Source organism: Telopea speciosissima, chromosome 5 (genome assembly GCF_018873765.1).
Source record: "Telopea speciosissima isolate NSW1024214 ecotype Mountain lineage chromosome 5, Tspe_v1, whole genome shotgun sequence".
Lineage (NCBI taxonomy): Eukaryota > Viridiplantae > Streptophyta > Magnoliopsida > Proteales > Proteaceae > Telopea > Telopea speciosissima.
Genome location: NC_057920.1, coordinates 16,375,247 through 16,394,642, shown reverse-complemented (window position 1 = coordinate 16,394,642; position 19,396 = coordinate 16,375,247). Strand labels below are relative to the sequence as shown.

General features: G+C 39.0%; 2 protein-coding genes across 3 annotated transcripts; one reads left to right on the top strand and one right to left on the bottom strand.

The window, feature by feature from the left end:
• Positions 1 to 1,719, top strand: LOC122662113 (myb-like protein X). The gene has a single exon (XM_043857675.1). The coding sequence runs from the start codon at positions 98 to 100 to the stop codon at positions 1,589 to 1,591; it is 1,494 nt and encodes a 497-aa protein (XP_043713610.1). The 5' UTR covers positions 1 to 97; the 3' UTR covers positions 1,592 to 1,719.
• A 2,272-nt stretch (positions 1,720 to 3,991) lies between these two features.
• On the bottom strand, positions 3,992 to 19,254 carry LOC122662132 (cytochrome c oxidase subunit 6a, mitochondrial-like). Of its 2 annotated transcripts, none has more exons than XM_043857697.1 (5): positions 19,035 to 19,254; positions 18,412 to 18,518; positions 16,288 to 16,330; positions 6,190 to 6,271; positions 3,992 to 4,349 (listed from the first exon to the last, which is right to left on the bottom strand). In XM_043857697.1, exons 1-4 carry the CDS (start codon positions 19,240 to 19,242, stop codon positions 6,231 to 6,233), a joined length of 399 nt encoding a protein of 132 aa, XP_043713632.1. In that variant the 5' UTR covers positions 19,243 to 19,254; the 3' UTR covers positions 3,992 to 4,349; positions 6,190 to 6,230. The 2 variants fall into 2 exon arrangements, with proteins under 2 accessions (XP_043713632.1, XP_043713633.1); XM_043857698.1 differs by having other exon boundaries at positions 3,992 to 4,342.
• Between the last annotated feature and the right edge of the window lie 142 nt (positions 19,255 to 19,396).

The following is a 19,396-nucleotide window of genomic DNA, read 5'->3' as shown; positions in this document are numbered from 1 at the left end:
TCAGCTGGACAAATTTCTTATTTTGATTCCATTCCATGTTGTTCTTTGGCTTGGGCAGAGACCAGATTTTCACAGCTGAGGAGCTGTTGAACTAAACATGTTTAGGCAATCACCAAGTAGGAATCAGAGACCCAAAGGGTTCAAGGTTAAACATATTCTCCAAATATGTGTATTGCTTGCCATTTGCATCTGGTTGCTTTACCAAGTCAAACACTCCCACGATAAGAAAAAGGAATTTGAGAACACTAAAAAAATCTCAGAGAAGGTAGAAAGTGGGCATGAAATCATTAAACTCGGAAGAAAGGACCTCCATCCACGTGTGGAGGAATCAGCTTCGGAGACTGAGAGTCAAAATGAAGAAGAAACCGAAGAAGAAGAAAACAAGCCTGAAGAAGATGAAAACAAGCCCGAAGAAACTGAAGAAGAAGGACGAGATGGTGGAGATGATGAGATAGATGAACATGATCAAGAGAGAGCAGACGAGGAAGCTGAACGTGGAGAAGATTTCTTTGATGAAGAAGAAAAGGACAGGGAAGAGAAAGAAAATGAGAAGGAAGAACAGAATGATGATAGCGGTTCATCAGAGGATCAGGATCGTGATGGAGGAGACAGGATTACTCAGGAAGCACGAGAGGAGAATTATAAGGGTGATGATGCTTCCAGTGCTGTGGTCCGGGATACCCACGAAATTGAAGATTCAGGGGGCTCAAACATGGAAGGGCAAGTAGAGAATGTAGGAAACAATGAGTCAGAGCAGGAAAATACATCCCACAGTATCGAGGAAGTCACTGCCAATGAGAATGATTCAAGCCCAAAGATGGGAGAAGATGAAAAAGTTGTTGCTAATCCTTCTGTAAATGCTACAGCGACTGAAGAGAAAGTGGGAGAAGATGAAAAAGTTGAAGTTAACCTCTCTGCAAATGCTACAGCCACTGAAGAGAGGGGTACCGAAGGAACCTTGTCTGAATCAGAGCATGAAACTACTTCTAATTCAACATTAACAACAGAATCCAACAATCAAATAGAGGTGAATGATGACTCAACAACTGAGACCATCACTGATCCAACTCAACGTCAAAATACATCAGAGGCAAGTGGAAGACCTACTGGAGGTGACAACTACTTGCAAACTGTTGTATCGGAGCAGATAAACTCCAATACAACAGATAGGGAGGGGAAACCAGAGGCCAATACAAATGTTGCCCTAAACACTGAAAATTCAGATGTAGCCACTGGAGAACCAACCGATGCTTCTGGTAATTCTAGTTCTGTTGTTCCAGAATTGCAGGCCATGGGAGCTAATGCAACTGCTGGAGCAGAGGATGGATCATCATCTTTGACCATAAATGAGAATGCTGAAATGGTTCAGAGAGAAAAGTCTGACAAAACTACTGGAATGGAGGAAAATAAGGATGGCTCCACATCTTCAATGACCAATGAAAATGAGCATGCAACTGCAATTCAACATGACACCACCGATGCTTCTGATTCATCCATCCCCCAGGAAGTGAAAGAAACTCGGACAGATCTAGGAACCTTGCCAGAGATCAAAACTGAAGGAACGAATCATGATGATGTGGCAACAGAGTGACAATAACAGTAATAGCCCTTTACTTGCTTCTTTTCTTACTGAACTAGATGAGAAAATATGTAAGTTTCTTGCTTGTTTTTGTTCTTGGAACATTAATCAGTGTTTCAGGAGGATGAGTAGGTTGAGTTGTCAAGCTTGTAATTGTAAAATTCAATAGTGTCCGTTGTTCATCGGTTATCTTGAATCTGCATATATTTCTTCTTACGGGTAGCTTAAATAGCTCTAACTGGTCGCCACCTTGGCATCATGAGTCTTGGCTCTTCTAGATGATCTCTGTTAAGTCAAAACAAGTCCATAATTACTAATGCAGCTCCATTGCATAACCAGTATTAAAGTTTATTTGGTGACAATTTGTACTGTGTCAACATGATCATCCTCAAGACTCCATCAAAACAGACTACTGGGAGATCAGGGTTTATAATTTGCAGTGTGGTGTTTCAGCAAGAGAACAGACAAAAGGTGGAGTGGTATGTTCATGGGGCACTCTAGCTCCAATTACACATTATACACTTTTATTTTGCAGTCCGAAATTTGGTTTGCTGTGGTAAAAAAATGGTAGAGGTGGTGGTTTTCATCAGAAAAACAATAGAAGTGCTAAAGTTATTGGAACTCCTCTTTTTCTGTGTAGTCCTGAAAATGGGGCTTCCACAGATGCAGCCCTGTAGGAGAGGCTTTTGCATTCCCTTTCTTCACTTTAAAGGTGTGGAGCCTTTGTATTTGGAAGGGGACGTCATGCCTGTTGTTAGCAGAGGGAAGATCTTATTTACTTTTGTTGAACTACGAAATCTGCAACTTTCCTCTTCTAAAGTAATCTAAACTTTTCTTCACAGAAATAGAAAACATAATCAAATAGAAAAACAATAACGCTGCGTAAGGATTGGGTCCTGAACTTTTTTTTTTAATTTCTTTTTTTAACTTTAACTTAGAAGGAAAAGTACAAGTCTGCAAGCAGCATCATACTTCTCATACTCCCATCTACCTGACCTGGCCTAATTAGCCAGACATTTAACATCCTGCATAACAGACCTTAAATTTTAAGTTTGAGAATTCACACAGTATTTCTCCATCATCAGTAATGCTTGAAAACAATCCCATGGCCATATTGTATCCTGATGCTTAGGGACTGCTTCATTAGCTTGTCATCCAATGCCCACATTTATATTGATTCGAATCCCATCTGCACACCTGCTTTTAGCTGTTGGAGAAGGGAAAATTATCGCGTCAAGTACTTGACGTGGTCAAGTGCGCATCGTGCAGTTGGGCACCGCCCATGTGCGCATAGTGGGTCCCACCGTGCGCACATGGGCGGTGCCCAGCCGCACGATGCACACTTGACGCGATAACGATCCTTGGAGAAGACATCTGGCTTGTGCCTCCATTGCATCGCATGTGAAACCAACCGGATCTTTATCTTCTCAGGTTCCTTACCCGGTACAGTTCATACGGTTCCTCTCATGGGAGGCGAAAATGATCACTTTATCCCATGCCTGAGTAGGGTCCACCCCCTCTTATTAGAGGGACTAGGGAACTGTACCTGGCAGGGAACCTGAGAGGATAATTTTTCCCTAAGCCACATCCCATAAAAGTAATCATGCTCCCAATGAATAATTATAGAGGCCCACCCAGCCATACGATTGGACTGATCAAAATCATCTGCTACTGTAATTGAATCCTTAGTCTGAAATTAGAGAAGTGGCCTCTCCAGCCTATTCCCTTGAAATCTAATCGTTAAAATAGTGTCATCACCTTCCCACATGGCACCATTAGTTGGACCACCCGTAGATTGTGATTGATGGGCAAGAGATCGCTGCGTGATTGCTTGACCCTTACACTAAGGGAGGGGTCAATGAGTACACAGGGACATCAACATGGATGAGATTTTTTTTTCTTTCATGGGGACAAGATGATAATTTTGCATGCTTGTGTGCCTAGGCATATGAGTCACACAACCAGGCAGTCTTTCTCCTTGTGATTTAGTTACCGTCTTTAAGAGAATAAATTTGAATGAGGCCCTCAGCAATCAAGTGTACAGTGGATGAATCGTGCTGGTATAAAAAGGATAAAGATGCATTTTGTAGTCTAAATACCCAAATTCATATTATCAGATCCTTGAAAATCTGACGCATCCAAACAACTGGATTAATATCCCTAAACCCCTAAACCCTAAATAGATTCCCAATAATATGGCTTTGGTGAAGATTCAAATACTGCAACAATTCCCATCAAATCCAGACACTCATTCCAGATCTGCGCATACAAATGCATCCCGAGGCATAAATGTCTTCTACATCATGCAGCCTGAGAAGTATCTAGTCGCTTACTGCAGAGAAGCAGGGAAAGGATAAGCATTCACAGTAAGTACCCTTGAGCGGGATGGGATTGGGAGTAATGCCAATTTCTAAGCCAAAATGCATTGTCCATGATTCCAAATAACATTGAGAAAGAGAACAGAAATTACATGGACTAAGACGCAACCCCTAAACCTAGCAGCACAAGCCTTATGACCAACCTACTGTACAGACACAAGTAACATATCCTGTTTTAAAATATTTACAGACCCAAACCGTGGAAGAGTAATAGATAGATCCAATACCAAAGAGAAAAACTCCCAAGACCAACATGACCTGCTCTTATCAAACCATAAAACCAAGTCCTGATATGCTGTCCAAACTTCTAATTCTGTGTATACCATCTCCATTGCTCCCTGCAGTCGCTGTCGAAGACCCCTTGCTTCTGCTTCTTGAAGACATCCTGAAACACCAAAGTCCAAATAGGAAGAAGGGTTTAGAACTAAACATGAGAAATGGCATTGATAACGTGATAACCATATAAAATAACATGTGATAGCAGCAACAGCAAGAATAGAATGCTTATCAATTATAGTAAGAGAGCTATCACAAAGGAAAGAGTCAAAAAAGACGAAGAGATGGAGCTCAGAAAGTTTCAGTATGCATACCTAAAGACCCTGCAAACCAAATATGTTTAGAGAAACTACATGATAAAAAAATGGGAAAAAGAACCAGGGGGATTAATGTCTTTCAACAAGTATACCGGAGGTTTCAGCCAACCAACAATATAGCCGAAAATTCAGATGAAGACATGGAGACCATCGCTTGGGAAACCCCATTCCCCGAAGATGCTTTAGGGATTAAACAGGACGAAACCCTACCTCTTAATTTTGAAAAAAGATTCACACCTTTAGGACTCGAGTTAGCCAGAGGCAGAAACATTCAATATCTTCATCTGTATTCGAGGTTTCTTACCTCATTTTAGGTCTGCTTGGAACACTATTGGGGTTGGTAGCTTTTTCAGAGGAAGAACTTGAAATGAACTCCGATGGTTCTCAAGCACCTTGTGCCGACTTCAATGGAGCGGAGATTCCCAACAAAGCATCAGGATCATACTTACCTGCCGGCGATGAGTGAAACCAGATTTAGAAGAGGGAGATGAAAAACATCGCCACCGCCATCTCTGAGATGAAGAAGATGAATAGTGTGTCTAAGAGACGTAACTCAAGATAATATACCCTCTCACCCCAGTAATGATAAAAGTAATAACAAAAATAGAAGAAACAGAATTAAGTCCCACCCCAGGCCCAATAAACCCACATAGCAAAAGTTTGCAGACAATGATGATACAACCCCCAAACAAAGGAATTGAGCAGGGGAAGGATGAGGGCTACCATTAAAGGAAAGACTTCTGAAACCAGTTATACACGACAAGCAAAGAACCTCAACCTTAGAGAAGATGAGATGGAGGGAGAAAATAGAGAGGGAAAGTGTAAAAAGATATAGACTTGATCACAATAGAGAAGATGAAGAAAGGAAAAGGAGAAGAGGGACATGGTAATGGAACAGAGAAAGATCGACAAACTTGCAATTTGGACCAATATGTTGCAGAGAATCCTGGAAGCAAATATTGATGTCAGTGATCTCCGTATAGGTGAGAATTATGTGAGTCCCTAGTTGATGAAATTGTTTCCCACCATTCCCCTCCCCCTCCCCCTCCCCCTTTTCTGTGCTTTTGTTTGCGAGTCCATTCCACAAGGTTTGGGCTAGTAGAGGCCAGAGGTCCACTTGCTTCTCATTCTGCACCTTCTAACATCCATCTTGAAATGAGCTACCTCGTTATGTTATTTGCTTTTCTTCTTCATGTCCTTCATGTCTTCTTCAATCGGAAGAGAGCACTCCAACTTCTATACATTATTCCGGTCCTTGATGAGCGATGTCATAGAGCTCATAGAAACTATCGGATGAGCTCCAGGATCTGTATTTATCAAATGAGCTCAAGGTTTTAAAGAACGCAATCGGTCTGGATTGGTCTGATCAGTCTTGAATCGGTCATTATTAAATCGGCCAAAGGAATCGGCTTAAAATTTAAAAAAAGGAGAACCCAGAGGTCCCAGAGGTCAGAGCCCTTCATAATCTCGATGGAATACATCTATATATAAGGGAAATAAAAAAAAAAAAAGAAGACTACTAATTGGTTCTAAACTGAAATAACTCCAACAAGATAAAATTAAAAAGCAAATTACATAAATAACCCTAATAAACCCTACGCATAGCTGCATCATTGAGGAAGCAAGGGAATGTTCTAACCATATCTTAATGTTTAAAGCGATATCTACTGCGAGTGCCCATCAATGGTCTTTATGTTTCTTCTCAAAAAGGCTATGCTCACCTGTACCATAATATGCCAAGAAGAAAATTGTCAAAAGCTTTACAATCACGCAGAAATCAATTAAAATTGAACATAAATCAATGTGACTGGTTATTCAATCATCCCAAAGAGTCTGAGAAATTCAACTCAAATGATAGAAATAGTTTGATCATGAATCACAAAGGATCAAATTTTTTTCACAAATCGAATTCACAAGAAAATTTTCACTGGAATTTCAGTGGGTAAACTTAGTTAAATTTGGAAAGTTTTGAGGCTTAGAACCCAAGCCACAGAGATGTCTGTGTCAATGACAAAAGATATCAGTAGATGCTGCAAAAGGGATTAGACAGCATACCACATGGAACAAAAGCAAAGCACTCTAAGTCAATCAAGAAATTGTAAACACAACTCATTGTAGGCCACTAATTTAACCTTCTCAAAGAGTTCAGAACTTCAAATTGTTAGAGACATATACCCTTAACTGAAATACCTTTAATATTTTATGATAACATTAGTTATTAGAATAATCATTTTTTATGCTTTTATTTCATGCATTATTTGTGAATGACTAGCATCTGTCTCTTAATACAATGTTCCCTATAGTTCAGAAAGAAATCACAAAAATAATGAATCAACTAATTATCCAGCTAACTCCACAAAGATTTCCATCAACTAACAACCATGTGATACATATTTCCATCAATATTCCATATTGGTCATCATACGGTCATACTATGTATTATCGAAACAATTTAGATCATTATCAGATGACATGATACAACAACACATCATCGCTAGAAACTAGGCGCAGTTTCAATTAAAGAGCATTTGTTTAACATCACATGATTGCTGGAATGTGATGCAGTTATGTACATGGTTGCTTAGGGCTATTTTGTAATATTCTTTTTTTTTTTTAATTATTTTATTCCTGTTGATAGAGTTGTAGGAAAGACTGAGTCTGATTCACTCTATTTCAGTGCAAGAGTTGGAGTCAAATTTATTTTCAATTTTAGTATTTTATTAGGAATCGATTTTTATCCTCTTTCTATACAAGTATGTAACCAAGGATTAAGAATGGAATGGAATAAGAAATAAAACTGGTTTGCTATGTTGCTTTGGCATGTGCTTGCTGGCCGCTGGCACAGTTTCCTCTCTTCTGATTCTCTTCAAGGCCTGGCTTCTTCAGATCAATTGTGAGCTATCCTTCTTCCTTCTTCTGTACCTTTTTCTTCTTTCTCTTATTTCATTTGTTTAAAAGCTGAAAGAACCTCTGTTTTCCAGACTCGTTTCAGCTTGCTTAATCTGTTGGTAACTACTACACACTAGATCTGTTTCTCTCCAGATTTTATGTTTGACACATTATTACTGATATCTTTGAAGTTATAAGATCGATTCTTTAATTTCCAGGTCTGAAATCACCAAACAGCAACCAAACTCTGTTTTGAGATTTTTTTCCTGCAACTAGGCTATTGCACCACTTAAATCCTCCAAAGTATTGTTTTCTGCTCTGGATTAAGAGCCGACCCTAAGTTCTGAAATCATAGAATTGTTTGAGGAGTTATAGTTTATTCTTTGATAAGGTTTTACCACTGGGTTTATGTTCCTATCATGGGTCGAAGATGATACTGTTCACTGAAATTACAAATATACCCTTGCCCACTAGAAGTGGTCCTATTTGGTCCCATTTTTATTTAATAAGTACCCTCCGCTTAAGTAACTATTCTCAGTTTATTCCTGAGACTGTTTTCCAATTCCAAAAGGACCCTACACTGTTCACCATAATTAAAGAATTATTATTGCTTTAGAGGGCCATAGTGCCCCAATATAAGGGTTTCGGGCATCAGAATGGATCAATCTACTAGAAAATGCGGTTGTTATTTGCTGACCGCAATAATTACATCCAACACAGTTTTATTTGACAAGCCTTTACAATGCTAGCATGCAATCTTTCTCTTCCCTCTTAAAAGATAGAAAATCAACCTATATTTGCAGAAAAAGAAAAATATTGAAGATGTTACACCAATTTAAAACCCTAAAGCATGAAGAGCTATTGTTGTGGATGACTACAGAAATAAATTATCACATTTGGGGGATGTCTAGATACAGGTTTTTTTTTTTTTTTTTTTTTTGGGGGGGGGGTTGGAGGGGAATGTGTTTGGAAACAGAAAAACAGTTTTGAGGACAAAAACAGCATTAGTCTTTGCTGTCCCCCACCCTCTGGCAACCCCAGCAACAACGGCGTCTTTCTTCCTCCCAACCCATCCCTGTTGCCATCCCATTTCTGTCCCTTTTACACGAAATAACCAACCACTAATGGACGAGAATCAGTTAACTTAAGTATTGATTGAAAACAATTTAATTTGGACGCAAACAAATAAATCATTTTAGTTTTGAAAACAAGTCCATTTGGATGGATATATATGTTCAAAACAAAAACAGAGAAACTAAAATTGTTTCTTTTCCCCTTCCTTTTCTTAAAACAGAAACAAGTCAAAATGTATCTAAACACCCCCCCTTCAACTTGATAACCATTATTTACAAGGCCAAGGCTAATAATGAGTATTAGTGTTATGCTGGTTCACCAGCCAGCTTCAAAGGACTGGATAAAAGAAGAGGAATAAGTAATCTAGAATATAACAAGAAAACATTGCATTAAGATTATTATTAAATTTCCCAAAAGGTTGCACTTTACACAGTAGTGTAACACCACAACCATCGAATGATAATGCAAACACTAAAATTACTAGGCAAAAAAATAAATGTAACATGTTCATGATGTCTGATTTTGTCACGAGTTCATAATGCAGATCATGTCCAGTTGAAGAACAATTTTCAGATTCGATTTGGTTCAGTTTTTTGGGTCAAGTTGAACCCATGTTTCCATAAGTTAGGCCCATATTTAAGACCACAATGGATTATATGGGTCAGGGATTAAGTAATTTTGAATTTTCTATTGTAACGGGCAACTATGCTTGTTGCCCAAGCCTAGATGCCGTGACAACTATGCTTGTCGCCTAAGCTCTTAGGCAACCATCCACTGCCTTGGGTCACCTTGACAACTATGCTATACAGGATTAAGTAGTTAATGTTTATTTTATAATAGCTTCTAAGTTGTAATGGTAGTTACTTCTAGGCCAAGTTGGTATTGCTACTTAGTTGTTTCCTTTCTTTTAGACTTTCTAATTTTTGAGAATTGCCTTATTGTAAAGGATCTCTTTCTATTTAGAAGAGTTTCCTGTTTTTATGATGTAGCTATCAACAACAATAAATAAATGAGGGGGTATGCTGCCCACAGATTTTGGCTATTGTTCAATTGAATGTCTATTTTAGGTGGTGATGCCAAGAGTAGCTCTTGTGGTGAAGCAAGTGCAACCCAAGGTGGTGAATCCTTGGTTTGGGACTGGTGGTGAAGCCTATTGATCATATCCCCTTCTATCTTCTCATCTTCTTTTTTTTTTTTTCTCTTTCCTCCATTTCTATTCTGTATGTATTCAGCAATTTTCCCTCTCTCTATCATGGACTGTTATTGGGTGAACTCTGAATTTTTTTTTTTGGATAGATAACTCTGAACTTATTTGTGTCTTAATAGTCCTTTGTTGCTGTCCTCATAAACTCCTTTATTTTCTATTAATTTTACATATTGTTTCAGGTCTGCGATATGACTGTTTTCACAGCATACATGTCCGAATTTCAGTCACTGTATTCTGAGTATCTAACCTTTAGATTGGGCTGAGTTTTGACTATGTTATTCCCTTCCCCTTCTGCTCCACTAGACCCAAACTTGAGCACCATTGCACTGATGGATTGAAAGTTATTCAAGTTTTCTTTGGTTTCTATTTTCTGTCCATGTTCGTATCTCCTAATCTAACCATCATCTTACTTTGCTAATTAAACACATACTCACCCCAGTACGACCTCTAACATATGTTAGTTTCAGCCCCATCAGATTTGTGGTTTGCAATTTCTAATCACATTTAGTTTCTTCCATATTGATAGTTTTCTGGTTCACTAGTTTTTTGTAGGTTCGCTAGTGTTTGCTTTGTTTCAACCTAGCCTACCTTATCAGTTCACGTTTACTACGCAGTAGACTGGGTGATGCAGATGCAGTTGCATGTCTGGATAAGCAATATCCAGTTTGGAAAACTAGGCCAAGGGAATCCAGGCCTAAGTTAAGCCATCGAGTCCAGCAAAAGATAGCTTAGTCTTCCAGGATTATTTGGTAAAAAAAATATTTCAATTTGAGAAAACTTAAATTGGGGTAATTAGGTATTGTTGACAGGTATGGCTACAGGAGACTGTTTAGCTTTTAAAAAAGGGAGTACCCAGTGTACGAGGCTCCCGCCACTGCGGAGTCTGGGGAGGGTCATAATGTACGCAGCCTTACCCCTGCTTCGCAGAGAGGCTGTTTCCAGAGACTCAGACCCGTGACCACTTGGTCATAATGGAGCAACCTAACTGTTACACCAAGGTCCATCCTCTGTTTAGCTTTTATTTAGTAGTATTTGAGTCATCATAGATTCCTAGGAGCATAATTGTCACGGCATCTAGGCGAACCAAGGCAGTAGAGGGAGTCAAAGAACTAAGGCGACACCAACAAGGCGCCCACTAAAAAAAATGCACCTGGACGCCAAGGCGACGTCATGACAACTATGCATAGGAGACTACATGGAACTAGCGGTAGAGGAGTTGAGTCCAGTATAGATGTGGAATTCAGTTTCAGCTTGCGAGTGGGAATCCATATGTGAGTTGGTATTGTTAGTAGCTCCATATATGTAAGCACCCCTATCGAACAGTTTTGAATGAATGGAAATTGAATTTACACGTCTTGCATGGCTGTTGATTCTGGTCTGACTGACTGTTCCTCTCCTCTATATATTCTGGCCAGGTGTTATCTCTTCCTCTCCTCTTCTTGATGTAGATAAGTCACCTAAAGGGTTTATTTTATTGAAAATAAGCTTCGAGTTGTGCCATATATGAAATGGGACTTCGATCCCATGGGTTTAATTTGTAATCGGCAAATTTAATGATCTTAAAATATGGGTAGAAAGTAGGAAAACGGGATTTATTTCATTAGTTCAGTTAGAGTCCTATTTTGAGTCTGTTTTCTTTATTATTTCACTTTCCTAGTCAATTTAGGTTCCCTTATTAAAGATAGGGTTAGACCTTCCCTTTTTAATGTTTAAGTCTATTTTTGAGTCTTCCATATAAGTTTGCAAGGGAGGCCAACATTGTACACGAATTTGATTAATGAATATTGGCTTGAGCCTTTGTGAAAATCCTGAGATAGGATGGGTGAGATGCCCAGGCTGATATAACCAACCCTTCCTTTCCCCCCTTCTTCTTCCCTACTCGATCCCCATTCTTCTTCTATTTACTGCTTTGCTTTAAAACCTGCAACCAAGCCATCGGGTGTGTATTCTGGAATTTGCATCAAGGTTTTGAGATCCAAGAGTCATTCAACACAACTGGTTCAATTGTTGCGGCTTCTCTTTATTCAGGAGATTATTTATTCTTGATTGCTGCTTCAACAGGTTACAAATTTGTGGGTTTATAATTATTATTTCTCTTGTGATTACCAATTTGAGATCATCTGATTCTCCTCCAACCAATTTGTCTCTTGGTTATCTTTTGAGATCTCATCATTCTTGTTCTTTTGAGATCCCATTGTTCTCTTTGGGATCCCATTGCTCTCTTTCTTGTTCTTTGGATATTTTCAAATTGATCCGGCCTGGGATTAGACCTATTCGGGAGTCTTACATTACTTCTTCTATTCTTATTCTTTTTACTTATTATTTCTTCTACTTTAGGTCAAACCCCTGTTTTCGGTTAAATTCTCAGATTGCTTGATTTGATTAAATCGTCTTCACTTCAGTTTTGGTTACTCCTAGATTTGATAATTAAGGGTCCGTTGATGATATCTCCTGAATTTTGAGTTCATATTTCAGTTTCTTAAGCCTTAGACTACTGATCTGAATTCTATATTCTGCTCCTGGATTTTCTCTAAAACAGATCAATCGCAGATTCCAGATTCCTATTAAAATATTCTTTCTTCATCTAAAGCCAGTCTATTTCCTGGGTGACTACTGACTACAACATACAAGTTACTGTTCAGTTTACTGGGTTTCTAAGGAGTTACTGGTCTTCTTCCTAATTTTTGTTTACCACCCTCTCTTTCTTCTTTTTCTGAAATTTCAAAATTATTTACTCACGGGTACATCCTTAAGGTAATGTTTGATAATTAAAAGAAGGGAAAATTACTTGTACACACCCTATACTATGGCCCGATTGCTTAATAACCCCAAATTTTCAAACAATTACTTGAAGCCCCATGAAACCTGACTGTGTTAGTCTGCCGCTAGTGGTTGAATGGAAAAGTCCATTTTACCCTTATGAGTTATTCAACTGAAACTTATGAAGTTAAAATGGCCAACTCACCCTTTAACCATAGTTGTCAAGGCGGGAAGGCGACAATGGAATTTTAGAGGGTAAAACAACAAGGCGACACTGCCATGGCGGCAAGGCACCCGCCATGGTGCCCAAGGCGTCCAAGGCGACCAAGGAGTCTAGACGCCATGGCGATGCCTTGATAACTATGCCTTTAACTATTTCTTCTTCTTCTTCCTCCTGCAACCACACCTCCTGCTGCAACCCACCCCTACACCCTGAACTTCACGCCACCCCTCCGCCGTCCTCTCCACCCCTGCCCCTGCCATCCCCGCCACCCTTGCCCTGCACTCCTAGAGACCACTGCCAAACCCACCCGAGGCCCCAGGCCCCAGCCCACCCGCATGACATCGCCCAAGCCCATGCACCCCTTGCTCCTCTGTGCCTCCGCCCCTACCCCTTGCCCTGCGGCCATCACAGTTTTGATTCTTCTCCCAAAAACTACACCCTCAGACTCAGAATAAGATTTCACAATATCGTTGTGGGGATTATTACAGCGATGGAGTTAAAAGTCTTGCATAAGAGGGTGAATGTAACCGAGTCAACAGTTTTTTTTTTGGGTAAATTGAGTGAACAGTTGATGCTCACTTTTTCCTTCTACAAAATAAGAATAATCATATTAACGCATTCTTTTCACCTCAGATCATAGTTGCCACGGTGTCACGGCGATCCAAGTCTGTGGAGGGGTGTCACGTCGATATATCGACATGTCGCCCGCCATGGCGAGCATGTCGACCATGTTTTATTTTTTATTTTCTCTATTTTTAATGTCATTTAGTATGATATAATATATATCCTATAACATCAAAATCAACATGAAAGTGTACTCACTAATATACTATGGTTTAATTCATGAAAGTGTAATATCCATTAGTGTATATGAAAGTATGAAAACATAGATTAGTGATCGTAGCAAGCTCGCAATCGCAAGGCAAGAAGAATGAAAAAAAAAAAAAAAAAAGAGAACTACTTCTTGTAAATCTGTAATAAATCCCTGCCCCACCTTCGTCTCTCGATTCTTTCCCCTGTCTCTGTGTGTGTAATTGTATATGTGTGGCTGTGTGCAGGGCAAGAAGAAGGGAAAAAAAACACCTTCTCTATCTATGTGCAAGCCTGCAACTGCAAGGCAAGAAGAAGAAAAAATGAAAAAAAAAAAAAAAAAAAAGCGACTGTAAGCAAGCCTGCAACTGCAAGGCAAGAAGAAGAAGTTAAGAAGACGAAGAAGTGAGAAGAAGAAGAAGAACTCACGGAGAGAGTTGCCGGAACTGAAGAAGACGAAGAAGTGAGAAGAAGAACTGAAGAAGAAGAAGAACTGAAGACGAAGAAGAAGAAGAAGAAGAGTCGCCGGAGGACGGAGGAGATTTGAGAAGAAGAAGAAGAACCAAATAAATAAAAAATAAAAAATTACTCACCTGGAGGTTGCCTGATGGGTTCGAACTTGCCGAGAGTTGCAGCTTCAGTTTTTCTTCTTCTTCTTCTCACTTCTTCGTCTTCTTGACTCCATCAGTCTCAGTCTCAGTCTCCGTGTCTCTGTCTCACGAAGTCTCTCCTCTGTCTCGACAAATCACTTTGTGATTTCTAAAATCTCCCAAATTCCAATTCCAATTCCAATTAGGGCTTTAGGGTATAGTAGTAAAGTGTACTGTTTAATGGTTTTAATTTTGTATGTTAATGTGATCAATACAAATCAAGGAAAAAGCATTTAAGCTTGTAAATGGTTTTAAAAAAAATAATATTAAAACCTAAGTTTTTTACACAAATATCGACCGATATGCCCATATATCGGGCAATATTTATACATAAGCCATGTCGAAGCTCGATATGCCATCTTCTCCAGCGCCAGGACGCCATGGCGACGCCATGACAACTATGCCTCAGATAAACCATTTTTGACTACTGAAGAATTAAATGGATCACCAACTAGTTCTTCAGGATCTAAGAATAGGAACAAAGGGTTACATGCACTGATATCTTCACATGTCATCTGAATTTTCTGGGCAAATTATGACGAGGAAGGGAAAGTATTTGAGAAAATCTTCTATGCCATATGGAAACCGAGAGAACATTAAATTTTCATTAAATAAAGGTAAAAACCAAGAAAGCGAGAGTAGAGAAGAATATGAAAAGTCACTAATAACAAATTAGAACTGTTAACAGATAGAGTTGGAGATTTAATCTAACAATTCAACTGGTTCTATTGTTCACTCTGCCTTACTTACATGGCTTACACTTTTATGACCAAATCTACCACTGAGTACAAACCAGCTCTTCCCCTCAACCTCTAAAGCACCATTGGAAATAAAATAGATAGATCCCATCAAATTAAGTACACCCAATTACCATTTCCATTCAATTCATAATTACTACAGTCTCCGATCATCACGTATTTCACCCACTTTGATGCTTCGGTTTGGAATGATTTGACATAGGGCTGGGGCAGACAGGGCAGGGGGTAGGGACGGAGGCACACAAGGCAAGGGGTGCAGGGGCTTGGAGCCTTGGGCAATGGCATGCGGGTGGGCTGGGGCCTGGGGTGGGTTTGGCGGTGGTCGCTGGGAGTGCAGGGCAATGGTTGCGGGGATGGCAGGGACAGGGGTGGAGAGGACAGCGATGGGGCTGGCGTTAAGTTCAGGGAGTAGGGGGGTTGATGTTAAAGAGTAAGTAGGTCATTTTAATTTCATAAGTTTCAGCTGAATAACTCCAAAGGGTAGTTTGGACATTTATGATTTTTCTAACCCATGACGTCATCACTAAACGGTGACCGACTAATGGATAGGGACTAATTGTTAGAAATCTTAAAATGCAGGGGGTGTTCAAGTAAATTGTTTGAAAAATTGGGGTGATCAAGCAATCGGGCCATAGTACAAGAGGTGTACAAGTAATTTTCCCTTAAAAGAATAAACCATTTTTCCTGAGATTCACATTAAAACACTGGTTTCAGTCAATTCTGATTCTGGTCTTTAAGGTGTGGTTTTATCATTCCAGAGTACCAAGACTCTTTCCAGACTGAACCACATCAGTGGCTGTGTCAATGTGATAGAGGATCCCACACTCATCAAGATCAAATTTCAGCATTAAACAAGCTTTCAAAATTATTAGAAAAAAAAAAGTGCATCCTAGAATGCCATTTCACTGCAATGAAATTTAATGGCATTTCTGTAATTTTCTTTAATTCCAAACTTACTTATAAGGCACTTCCCCTACCTGTTTTAGGCTGGAGCTGGAACTTGACCAGTGAAATGAGTGTAAGCTACTCTTATCACATGGACCCATCCATTTATGCTGATGTGGCAGGTCGTGATGATTCCCATTGTCACAAACAGATCATTATGAATATCACAACCCGTTAATAATAGTCACACCATAAATTATACAGCTAGTATGAAACCATGATATTAAGATCTAAGAGCATACACATAATTCAAAGCATAATGGTGGGTTCCCTTACACTACAGCAATAAAACAATACAACCAAAAACAAATACTCAGAGAGAGGGGAGTGTAAAAAAGAAAACCATTATTCACATAAAGTACTACAATCCACTGAAAAAATGCAAGATTCTCCAAAAATATTTGAAAGGAATGAAACTCACCCCATGGAAACTCCTTGTTACGGATGTGCAAATATGGGTATGGCTGCAGAAAAAGGATTAAGTAAAGAACAATCATTAGAGAAAACCACTAGACAAACAAAATTAGCATCTTTTTTTCTGGAAAGTGAACAAATGAAAGACCAATATATTTCAGGAAACTGGTTAATCTACAACAACAATAACAGAACTACAGAATGCAAAAATCAATATGCAACGAAATTAACAGACTTTGAACGCATTTGCAAATATAGTAGCGGACCCAACTCTAGCTAACATGTTCAGTGTGTCACCTGCTTTCCCCCATCTACGTATTGATTGTTGCATAAAATGTACCATAAAGGATACAATGTCAACTTTACAGGCAATTCTAGACAAAAAGGTTTGTAACTCAGTAGCACTAATTAACCAAATACACTCAACTTTACAAGCATATTTCTATACAAAACAGTTTGCAAGTCAATAACATTAATCAACCAAATAGTTCGTTGATAGCCCAAGTGTCTGTGGCCATTCGTATATGGTTGCATGATTTCTAGATGCAGGAAAACTTCAGACTCTGTTTATCAAAAGAAATTAATTTTAAAGTAATGCTCACATAATGGAGTATTGTATTACTGTGCATTTAAATATTATTTCCTCTTGTTTTTTCCCTTTACAATTTTGAAGAGGTCTAATCATAGGATAGTAAGCTCACATTACTGTGTGTTCAAGAATAATGAAATATGATCACTTTTTTTTTGGGGCAAGGATTGGAATGGGTACCTTATTCACTATGACCAATGGGCAACCTATACCAAGGTATTCACTGTGAACAGTGACAATCTTTCAGTTGCTCTGATATATTCTACAATTCAGATTTATTAAGTTACCTGTCCCGGTCCAATATGTCTATCAGAAATCAGAGTTCTGATATCTGATTTATAATTTCAAAGTAGGGCAGTTTTTGAACATTTAAAAACACAATTTGAAATCCAGAGCTATAGAAATGGTTCTTGGATTCAAAATAGTTTTAAGAAGTCTGTTTTGTTTCAAGAATTTAAATCCTCATTGGTGAAAGATCTAGAACCAGATTCCCATTGCCGACCACACCCTGTTCCTGAAACTTAATTTATTTTTAGTTGGGCCCACTACCTGCAGGTTTATAAATCTTGCTGCATCATTTCCTCTGACCAAGCTCCCAATAAGCATATGGGTTGACTAGAGACAACCACGATTTTAACAGTCAGATGCCTTTTGGCTGAACAATGAAGCATGCTAAAAAGATATATATAAAAAAAATTCTCAGCATGGATTCTCATCCATAGTTGTCACGGCGTCACGGCGATCCAAATCGGTGGAGGGGTGTAACGTCGATATATCGATATGTCGCCCACCATGGCGAGCATGTCGACCATGTTTTATTTTTTATTTTCTCTATTTTTAATGTGTTAATAGATGTATACTCAAGCCATGTTTTATTTTTTCTCTATTGTTTCTCAAGTTTTAAGAAGAAAATTCAGAAATCGAAGAAGAAATCGAAGAGGGAAGAAGAAATCGAAGACAGGAAGAAGAAATCGAAGAGGGAAAGAGAGACAGGAAGAAGAAATCAAAGAAAGTCGCCATGCAACCCTCTCCAGCGCCAGGACGCCATGGCGACGCCATGACAACTATGTTCTCATCAATACTAGAGTGGCACAGCACTGGCTGAAACCAAGCCACCTCCCCCCCCCCCCCCCCAAACTACTTCAATAAAATACGCCAGAGTCGCCTCATTATCTCTTACCATATTGAAGAAGGGGAGGCTAAACACAGGCCTGTCAGCATACCCTTCTTTTTTTTTTTTCAAAATCCTGACCCTTCGCCTCCATGCACTTTGAATGACACCAAATTATTCAAAGCTAATGCTGCCTCAAGGTGTTATTTGTATTCATACTCATCGTAAAAACCTATATGGGTTGACTAGAATTCAGAATCTTAGGGATAATCCATCTTCAGGGTACCAAACTGCAAATCCAGGAGGATATCTCTGAATGGCAATAAACTAGCTATGAATTTTACTTCAGAGAGAAAGACAGGGCATCTGGACGAAAAAGACATCCATATATTTACAGCTGAAACCCACAGTAGAGGCAAAGAAAAACTTACAGGAGGCTCTTCATAGTGTGGATGAGGCTTCGATAAGTTGTAAATTGCCAAGACTGTGCACGCTGCTATGCCAACGTAAGTTATCTTTTCCCATTTTTCCGCTTCATCTGACCAATGATATTTCTCACTTTGATGAGTGATCAAGTCACACACAGGATGAGCCAAAACAAGGAAAATAAAATAATGAACAAGAACCACCTTCTGGTTTTAGTTCAAAACATAAAAAAAATAAATAAAAAATTGTATGTAGAGTGGTTTCATACTTTAAAAAAAAATTCTCATGAACCCTTCCAGAGAAATCATCCCTTTCTTTTTATATGAATCTGTTAATCTTTGATAAAGGATAGAGCAGATTATAAGTAAAATTTAAAACTAACACGAACAAGATGCTTACTAAACCCCAAGTAATGCAAAAATGTCAGCTTTTCCACATGATATAAGACAATAATATCAGATGAGAATGATAACATATAGATAGAACCGAAATCAAAATAATAGCGCGGAGGATAAAAATTAACAACGTAAAAGAACCAAAGCAGAAAAAAAAAAAAAAAAAAAATCAAAGTCGGTTTCCTTTTCCTAATATTGTGACGGAGAGAAAGTGAGAGAGGAAGATGTCTCACAGGCATCATCGTGTTGAGCAGAGGAAGCGAAGCTCCTTTTCGAAGGAGCTGTTCGTGCGCCTCTGCGAAGGGCTGCTTGAAGTCCAGATCTCATCATCGACATCGACATCTTTTGTCGTCTTCCTCCCCACCAATCACGTTCCTTAGCAGTAGTAGAAAAATTAAGAAATTTATTGAGGAGTTCATAATGTATTGTCCTCCTCGCCATCGATCACCTTCCTCAATCCAGAGAATTCTTCACCCAGACGGGAAAAATAAAACGGGAAATCCAGAGAACTCCAGAATGAGGAATTAAGAGTACTCTGGAATCTGGATTGACTAGACCACTCGAACCCGTCGGATTCATAGATGGGCTGTAGTTT

What these genes read in the sequence shown, in the direction of transcription:
- LOC122662132 (XM_043857697.1), bottom strand. Translation starts at nt 19,242, where the DNA reads ATGGCGAGGAGGACAATACATTATGAACTCCTCAATAAATTTCTTAAT. An exon ending in CACACTATGAAGAGCCTCCT is followed by an intron (nt 16,331 to 18,411) that starts GTAAGTTTTTCT and finishes CTTTTTCTGCAG; the next exon opens with CCATACCCATATTTGCACAT. An exon ending in TAACAAGGAGTTTCCATGGG is followed by an intron (nt 6,272 to 16,287) that starts GTGAGTTTCATT and finishes ATTATGGTACAG; the next exon opens with GTGAGCATAGCCTTTTTGAG.
- LOC122662113 (XM_043857675.1), top strand. Translation starts at nt 98, where the DNA reads ATGTTTAGGCAATCACCAAGTAGGAATCAGAGACCCAAAGGGTTCAAG.